This window comes from Opisthorchis viverrini (assembly GCF_000715545.1).
Source record: "Opisthorchis viverrini unplaced genomic scaffold opera_v5_39, whole genome shotgun sequence".
Classification (NCBI taxonomy): domain Eukaryota; kingdom Metazoa; phylum Platyhelminthes; class Trematoda; order Opisthorchiida; family Opisthorchiidae; genus Opisthorchis; species Opisthorchis viverrini.
The window spans coordinates 800,890-810,442 of NW_008751696.1; the positions used below are offsets into that span (position 1 = coordinate 800,890).

General features: G+C 46.9%; 1 protein-coding gene across 1 annotated transcript in view; it reads right to left on the bottom strand.

Moving 5' to 3' along the window:
• T265_02972 (hypothetical protein) overlaps window positions 1-6,553 on the bottom strand; it is a gene marked incomplete at both ends in the record, with an annotated part of 15,193 nt that extends 8,640 nt beyond the window's left edge. The window contains 4 exons of the mRNA XM_009167351.1: window positions 4,006-4,231; window positions 4,359-4,955; window positions 5,626-5,774; window positions 6,308-6,553. Coding sequence (XP_009165615.1) covers window positions 4,006-4,231; window positions 4,359-4,955; window positions 5,626-5,774; window positions 6,308-6,553 — 1,218 coding nt within the window. The remainder of the gene's footprint in view (window positions 1-4,005; window positions 4,232-4,358; window positions 4,956-5,625; window positions 5,775-6,307) is intronic.
• Between the last annotated feature and the right edge of the window lie 3,000 nt (window positions 6,554-9,553).

Genomic DNA, 9,553 nt, shown 5'->3' on the forward strand with positions numbered 1-9,553 from the left:
CGAATCTGCAAGGCTCGGGCCGCGTTTGCTAACTTGAGACACCTATGGCGTCAGAATGGTTTATCCCTGAGTCTGAAGGGACGTGTGTATCAAGCTACAGTTCGGGCTGTTTTGTTGTACGGCTGTGAGACTTGGCCTATTCGAGCAGCGGAACTGAGACGTCTTCAGATGTTCGACAATCGTTGTCTCAGAACCATAGCTCGCGTGGGTTGGTGTCGGCGAATCCGTAACGAGGCAGTCAGAAAGCGTGTTTTCGGTTGTGTAACGGGTACTTCCATTGAAGAATGTGTCCAGCACCAGAAGTTGCGTTGGTTGGGACATGTGTTACGTATGCCGAACCATCGTTTGCCGAAGAGAGTACTGTTTTCCATGCCCAATTCGGAGTGGGGAAACAGAGAGCACTACAAGATATGGCTGCCAACCGTTGTCAGTGGCGTTCTTGTTGTCAGTTTCTGTCCAGATTGCCTGAGTGAATGTCTGGAGGTGTAGGCACCTCGGAATGATTGTGTTAAGCTAGCACTAAGTCCCTCCCCCATCCACCTTTATTCTTTTCTTTACAATAAGGCTTTTAAGTAAGTCATGGCTGTACGGCAGTGAAGCATTGGTGTTGAGCACTGATGTCACGCTGTCGTTGATGATGATGATGTGTGCTGCTGACTTACTTACTCATGTGCGTTCACGTCCCGCGTCTCATGAGCTCCGCGTAATCGCACGTCCAATGAGAATGACGAGACCGTCGTCGGAAAGAACGACCGCAACCCACGCTACTGAGCCATCATTCCGCTCGCCGTAGTGCCACCGAACTAGTCGATGGACGGATGGGTGGATGGAACAGAATTACACTACTTATGGTCAATGAGTGACCAATTAGACCATTTCTATCATTAGTACGTAATATTCGGCAAGAATACACACAAAGATCCAAGAGAACAGTGGTTCTAATGCCTAGAGGTCACAAAGTTTTCATTGAGAGCAGTCTCCAAAGTTTATGGGGTTATTTCTTGACGGAACACGGAGTTCATAAGGTCGTAGAAAGTTCTGCGACAGCCTAACAACAGTTTAGTCTTTCTTGGAGCTCATTAGTTAGGCGTGATCTTCGGGATTCTATCAACCTAATCTTCCACTTGAACACCAAATTGTACGCAACTGACGAAATATGCTCTTTTGAAAATTACGTTGGGGTTAATGAGAGACTCAAATGAATCCCTCGTTTGTGATATAGTTCAACTGAATGATCTACATAAAGGCCGCTTCATGAGTGAGTTAGCACAACTTTCGAGGTAGCAAAGTATTTTTTATTGGGAACACATTACGCATAGGGTTGTCGAAGACTCTTCAGCTGAAGAATAGCAGAAATGAAAGAATGAGTTGAGTCTCTCGGTAACAGTAACGCGAACGGCAAATGATTGTATTTCGTCGGCTACCGGAGTTAGTTGTTGTAGAAAGTATGTCTCCGGACCACTACAAAAACCCAAGGAAAACATATGTACACCTTAGAAAGAAAGACAAAAAGATACTCCGCAATACACAACTCTGTTACTGGGACGTCACCTGATCAGCAAATTAGACCATATGATCGAAATTCTGAAATATCTGTATTATTTGACACTCGCTCAGTTAACACCAGGCTGATTGTCTGTGGTTTCACTCTATGTTACGGTTTTTATGCTAAAAAAACCCCTTGCGGATGAGATACCAGTGTGTTTAATCGGAATTTTCACTCTTCAATTCTCAGGTGGCATCCAATTCGAGCAACAAATTCCCTACTTTTAAAACGTCTCAAAGTCGCATGAATCTGTCCCTGGATTAATTTCAAAGCACGCTTGAGCTAGTTTGTGCGTCCCGATGGTCATCTAATGGTAAATCGAGATGAAATTAAGGTGCTCTAAGAATGAAAACCCTTCACGTGCGCGTAAGGCCGCGCGCCCGTTCGCAAAATCCGCTGTTATGAGGACGGTGAACGTGTTGAATAGAAATACACATGCGTACATCTTTCATTTACGTTCCATTACACAATTAAATCCACAAATCTGTTTCACGTTGGTTGATGTGTGTGACAGGTTGATCAAGGGTAAGAGCTGACGGGTTTGATCAGACCGCTGATACGCATGAGACCCAACGAGAAACTTGCGAATCCTCGGAGCGTAATGAAAGAGAGAGAGAGAGAGAGATTCAACCGCGAGTCAGTTGGGTCTCCCGTTAAAACCAATCAGTTCGCAATCGCATGTGTCTCGTGAACCACGGAACACAAGCGAACTAATCCTAGAATGGCCTTGTGACTAGACGAGTGTAAGGTTTCAAATTAAGTGCGGAAGGTTCAGTAGCTTGCGCACATGAGTCATATCGCATGCGATTCCAAGCCAGGCTATTGTTTTAACTTGCCTCTGGGACAGAAAGGTACGTGACAACAGCACATGACCCATACAATCGCGCAGGTTTTTGTCACCGGTGCCTGGTGTTAAAGGTTTATGAGTAGATTAGAATTCATAGCTTGTAATCCCAACGTTATTGGTTGGTTTTCTAAGGGAACTGTTGTTATCTAGGAAGCCATATTGGTCCGTAAATCGAAGTATGGGAGGAACATAAGCCTGTGACGTCTGTTAAAAGCGACAAGTTAAAAAGTCACCTCTTCTGATGGGCAACCTAAGTATTATGGGATCAAGTCGAATATATGTGTTGCTGATGACCGTCGAATTTCAATTTTAAAAAAGATCGTTCAGCTGCGACACCATTTCGGTGCCTAGCTGCTATGCCAACCGAAGGAAGTACGAGGGCTTGGATACTGCCAGGTTGCCTAAGCCGAGACAGGGGAAGTTGAGAGAAAGAGGTCGGGGTCGAACAACGGACCCTCCGGTCAGTAAATTCGCGCTCTAACCACCTGGGCCATCTCGCCAAAAATTCGGTTTCTTCAGTGCGGATAGCAAATGCAGAATACTCGGAACTTTCATGAGAGCCAGCGAGGCTAGAAAATATCACTCGCAAAATTCAACAATAACATGCTCAAATAAGTCATGGCCAACGCTGGCAACGCCGGTTATTGGATTCGACGTGAGCATTAAGGCTAAACAATGCCAAACACTGCATTAACCAACAAATGCATTCAATGTGATGCGTTCATTTTCATACCTACCCATAATAGGTACAAATATGATATATGTTCACCTAGTCAGTAAACAGCAGCAGATCAGAGCGCCTCGAAAGTAATAAAAATGATACTGATAGCCGTTCAGCTGTAACATTTCGGCGCATAACTGCAATACCACCCGAAGTAAACACCAGGGCTAAGTTACTGTCAGGTTGCCAAGGGCTAAACAGGAACAGTGCAGATGCGAAGGATGGTCTCGAACCACGGACCTTTCGATCAGTAAGCTTGCTTCTTAACCAGTGAGCTATCTTGAGTCCACATAGCTAAACGTAAAGGACGCATATAACGTATTAACCTGGATGCTTCTAATATGAAGGCTGATGAATGAAGACGACGGCTTCCGGATCAATAAAAAATATAACCGGATGGTTGTCCCTGAGTTTGCTACAATGGAACTTGAAGAGAAGAAAATCACATAGTGCGGTCGGTTAACTGAATGTCGGCACGGATAAAAAACACCATACACATGTACTTTATTTGAGTGGGACAGAGTATGAGGTCCCTGGTGAGTTGGCCATCACCAGAGTTTGGGGACCGTTGTACTAAAGTAACACCGCTATTACTTACGAATGAGTTTCGTTTGGAATGGATTAAGGGCTTTCACATGTCTAATCACGAATCTCGAGAATATACAGTTGGCAACGGTCAGCTCAACTAGATGGTAGTGATGATAATTTTCACATACGGATATAGTTGTTAGCACTCCTTGAGGACCCCGAAGCGTCACTGAGCTAGCTGGGCCAGGAATGGAGTGTTTGGCAAAAACGTTTGATTTACGGCAGCCAGTAAACAGCAAAGCGAAATTGTGCAGTGCTGTTCTGCAGGCGCCGAAGAAAACGCACTGAATATAACACACTCACTTCGACGAATTCAACCACTGAATTTTCCTGCTCGCTTGCCAGTACCTTCAACACGTCGGCAACGTGGGTACATTGAGGAGCCCAGTCAGCACTGAAGTTAACAACTAACAACAACCTGTCTCGAAGGCTCGAAAATAATATGGCATTTACTTCTTGTCGTCCAGAAGAGCACGCAGCGCTTCCGTGGAGGAACACACTCGCATGTTGATGGCTCGGACAGAAGAACCTGGAAGGTAATATATAAACGAGAGGAAGTGTATTTATAGGTGGAAGGAAATTTACGGGATTGAAAGACGGATCGAAATGGACCCAGTAATGGTTTATCTCAAACTCTCGTTTCCCACAAAAAGTACGTCGTATGTTGCTTACAAAGCGAAGATGTCTCCACAACAAGATAGCGATGGTAATACACCGGTAGTAAATAGTGAAACTCATCTGCTTCGGTGACATTGGTGTTGTTGTTAGGAAAAGGAAGTGGGAGAACAGGAAATATGGACATGAAATGATTAACAAGAGTATAGCCCATATTAAAGTTGCACACTGAAGCACTTCCGTACTCATCGTCCCCACAAGCTGTTTCCATCAGATTCATACATACTGCCGTAGACAAATAAATAATGCAACCCAGCACATATGATGACCATCCAACATAACCGCCCAAAACTGATGCTGCGCTGCCGCACAACCATAGTTTCTTTAAAGGCGTTCTTCGGAGAAAATAGGACATATGGACGGGGAAGGAGAAATCATTCAGTTGTAAAGCCATTTCGGGGCTTAACTGCCATGCCACCTGAAGGTAGCACGACGGCTGGAATATGCCAGATGCATTCAGTTGTAAAGCCATTTCGGTGCTTAACTGCCATGCCACCTGAAGGTAGCACGACGGCTGGAATAATGCCAGATGACCCAAGCCTAGATAGAAGTCTAGAGTTCGAGTTCGAACAACGGTTCTTCCGGTCAGTAGATAAGCGCTCTAACCCCTGAGCCAATTTGACGCAGGCACTCATTCAGATATGACAACAGCGCCATCGAAATCGATTAGTAACCATATCTCGTATCATCCCCAAGGCACACTTGGGATCACCCTATCCTCATGCTAGAAGGTGAGTTGCACCGGTAGTATCCGAACATTTCGGAATCTCTTTCATAACTCTGTCTGGGTGACCACTTCTCTGACTACACCAACCTGAAATGGGCACGGAAAACAGTACTTTGGCTAACGATGACTCAACATACGCCACGAGACTTAACCTACACAGCTTCCAGTGTTAGACAGTCTGCCGTGGACATTTATGCTGCACTTACTTTTAACGGCCTCTTGTGCCTATGACTCAAACCGATTGTGGTAGCAGACACATTTGTCTACCTGGGGAGCTGTATCAGTCCCGGCGGTTTACCCAAATATATTACTTCCGTTCAGGTTGGAGAGTCAAGTGCAGCTTTCATGAACCTGTATCACCTGTGGCTTAGGCGTGACGTCAGCTTATCTGTCAAGGGTTGGGTTTACAATGCTGCGTGCGCTCTATATTAACCTGGGGGCTGTGTGCTGAGGACGTCAGAAAACTTTCAGTGTTTGACCATCGATGTCTTCATAGCATTTCCCGATTCTGATTGGAACACCGGATCAGTAATGCTGAAGTACGCCACACTGCATAGGTTTCGCTGGCTTGGCTACGTGCTCCGTACTCTAGTCGACCGGCTTCCTCGAAAAGCTCTGTTAGCACAACCTTTGGAAGGGTAGAAACCAACCAGGGGAGGTCAACCAATGACTTGATAGCGAAGTATGAAAACCGTTACCATCAAACTCAGCTGCGCTTGTCATTGCAGTCTCGTTGGATGGAGACCCCCGGAGACGGATTAGTGACAGTCAGACATGGCCAAGTCGCGCCCTCAGTGGCGCTCGTCCAGTCAAGCTATTGCCTGACGCATAGCTTCTCTCGTAATCTCTGGTGAAAAGTTCACTGGTAACTCTATATTGACGCACCGATTACAACTATGCCACCTCCAATGCGCAGCTAGCTACCGAGCTCCCCGAATCATCGGTGGCAGCTATAACCACTGCACGAAAAGTTGTTTAAGCTGATGATGATGCCTGGGACAGTCTCCGTTCCCCAAAAGGGGGTAAATAGACCAGGCCAGCATTAACTTGAACAATGCGAGTGAGAAGCAATCAAGGGCTAGGAGCTCGATGGCGCTTGAGAGGACATATGCAGAACCTCCGAATAACTTGAACAATGCGAGTGAGAAGCAATCAAGGGCTAGGAGCTCGATGGCGCTTGAGAGGACATATGCAGTTAGGAACCTCCGAAGCTGTAGAAGGTTCCAGGTTTGTAGTCCAGGTTTCTACTAAAGCTCGAGGATCCAGATGACAGGTAGCAGGTCGCCACGAGAACTGTTCAAAGTACTCGACCCAGCGGTTGAGGCGTTCTTCTTCACTGAAGTTGGCCGCGCTTCTTTGATCCCAGATGGTTTCACTCGCAAGAGGTTTCCGTGATCCGGTCGCAAGAAATAACCTTTGGGAACTCCCGGCTTTTTGAGCCTCTTCCATCTACTCAGCCTTTTGTTTACACCAGGCTCAACGGTCGGTGCGCACGCTAAACTTCAGTTGGCGAATAATTCGTCCGGCTGAATGTGTTCAGGACCGGCGAGATTCAAGAAGTGCCACTGTTTCGTCCGATATACAATGCTTGGGCGAGTCTGGTAGCGCCGTATCATAGGCAGTACTCCCAGCACTGTACAAAGATGTGGTGAACTCGTTCCAGTGGAAATTCAATTCCGGCAATGGAAAAATAAAAAACATTCAGTTGTAGCACCTTTCCGGTGCCTAGTTGCTGTGCCATCCGAAAGAAACACGAGGGCTGGGATACTACAAGGTTGCCCAGACCTAAACAGGGGAAGTCGAGATGCCCAGGTGGGATCGAATCATGGGCCTTGCGGTCAGTAAATCATAATGGAACAACTAGAAGAGTCCAGAAGACAATGCCGGTAAATTTGCCTAAGTTAAGGATTTAACAATCCCTCAGTTGTTTGGCTACTGGTCTGCACCCTACACAACCCTGGAACACGAAGAGAGAATCAACTCCGGACGAGAGTGATTAGCACTAATAAATATGTTCCAAAACAACCGGCAGTCAATTATCCGTGCCATTGACAGCTGATGGCCATGTGAACAACTTGAATTCATGACTGGCATGCTGATGGAGGCCACAACGTGGCCCGAAAAAAATCGGTCATTTCGGAAGTTACCAAGGCATGAAAAAATCTGCGGTTAGCAGAAAGCTAAAGCAGTTGTCCATCAGTGTCCATGGGTACCGAGACCAACGCAAATCGGCCATTGAATTCAGTCTCAGTTGGGCTGTATGGTCATTTATGCATTTAAATCTTTGGAAAACAACGATATCTGCCCTTATGTCGTCGTAAGAAGGTTGTCACGGCTACCAGTTTGGAGCTAATCCGTGCTTTTGAGAGACCTTCAAGGACGTTGGAAGACGAGTCACACTGAGGTGATCAACAAAAAGTAATCAGTCATAGAAGGATTCTTCCGCTCAGTAAATTAGGCGACGCCAATCACTGAACGTCCGGCTGCAGTGGCCTCTGGAGCAGCAGAGTTCCTCACACGCAAATACCAAGCGAGTTCAGTGTGAGAGCAATAGTGGCCAGTTGTTTTACATAAAAAGCAGTCGCACATGTTATAGCCTACAATCTAGAAGACAGGGAGCTGCTTTGCTTAGACCTCGGACCACTAACCAACTCAGGGTGCAAGATGTAACTTGCACTAAACGTATCCAGCAGGCTGCCACGAAGACGATTACCAATCCCAAATCCAATGGCTATGAAACACAATGAATTGGGTACTCTATGGGACTCATCTCAACTAACGTAAAATAATTTGGACACAAATTTGTGTGCAACTTCGCGATACAGCGCCATCTCCCCATCGATCGATAGAGGAATACGGGAAGCTCCACAGGAGATGTGGAGCTTTTTGAACTCTGAAAAACAAACCGACACCCCTATCAACTTCAGGCTTTCTGGACACACCTTTTCCGGAGGCCCAGAGTCGGCGACTTGCGGTCTGGACCGGGCAGCTGGTCTATGAAGGCCAAAGTCAGGTTGGTATATAAATGGTGTCGAGACCGGTGATGGCGGGCCCTCCCTGCGCGACACTCTTAACAAGCGGTCATCACGCCGATTGAACGAATGTGACATGCGGGCTACGGACCAAATTTAGGCATTGATTGGTCCCGGTGATGGCGTGCGGGTCCTGCGCGACACTCTTAACAAGCGGTCATCACGCCGATTGAACGAATGTGACATGCGGGCTACGGACCAAATTTAGGCACCCATTGATTGGTCGAGAATGCCACAGATTTCTAGATCTAAACACGGGACCGGGACTTTTGCCCAGGTCTCCTGGATCGGGTTTCTGATTATCGTTCGGCGGCTTCCGTTCACCTCAAAGGCATAAGCAAAAAAAGGTGTGGATAAGGAGTGGAGGACGGTCATTCCACACCCCAAGCACACAGTCGTTCGAAATGATTCACGGATTCACGGATTGATACACAGGTTTGATGATTGATGCCCAGGTTTCCCGGGTCGGTTTTGTTCTTGTCGGTCAGTGGCTGTCGTTCACCTGAAAGGCACAGGTGAAAAAGGGTGTAGCACTGCTCTTTATGTTCTCAGCGCGAGGCAGTATGCGTGCCAGCGCGAGGATTCGCATAAATAAATGTCTAACAGAGCTTTAAACTGGGTTTTAGAACGAGCGTGGAAAACCGTCGGAGGAAGGCCATTCCACGCACCTACTACCCGAAATGAGAAAAATTTTGTCTAATGAATGTGTGTGCTCTGAGCTTGAAAATTTTCTTACTATGTCCCCGCCGTGTGTTTGCTGGGTCAACGGTGAAAAACCTGTTTGCCAAGCTTTGTTCAAACAGGGCATAAGTAAGAATTAGGTCCCCTCGGAGGCGACGGTACTCCAGGGGAAAGAGATCAAGCATCGCGAGACGCGTTTCGTAGTCCACGGATTTGAGGCCGGCAACCATTCTCGTGGCGGCCCGCTGGACACGCTCAATGAGGGTAACGTCTTTCGTACGTCCTGAGTAGACAACTTGGTTGGCGTACTCCAGGAGCGGTCTGACGTAGGCCCCATAGAGTATTTGGAAGTCCATGCGAGTAATACGGGAGAAGGTACGTCGGATCATCCGTAAAACGGCGAATGCCTTTTGGGCCGATTTCTCATGGTGTAGTGCGAAGGACAAGTTTGAGGAGACCCAGATGCCTAAATCTTTTTTGGCATCTATCCTCATGATGTTTTCTGGTCCCTTTTCACCATGCATAACAAAGGCATTCGCTGAATCCCCTCCAAACGACACATGGACGCACTTTTCATCATTCAGAGGAAGGTGCCAGTCCAACGACCACTGCTTGGCAGCGTCTACATCCATTTGGAGGATACTGGCGTTGGAACACCAGGATTTCAAGTCGTCCGCAAAAAGTAGACATGGACTTGCAAGAACATCTGGGAGGTCGTCGAAGTAGATCAGAAACA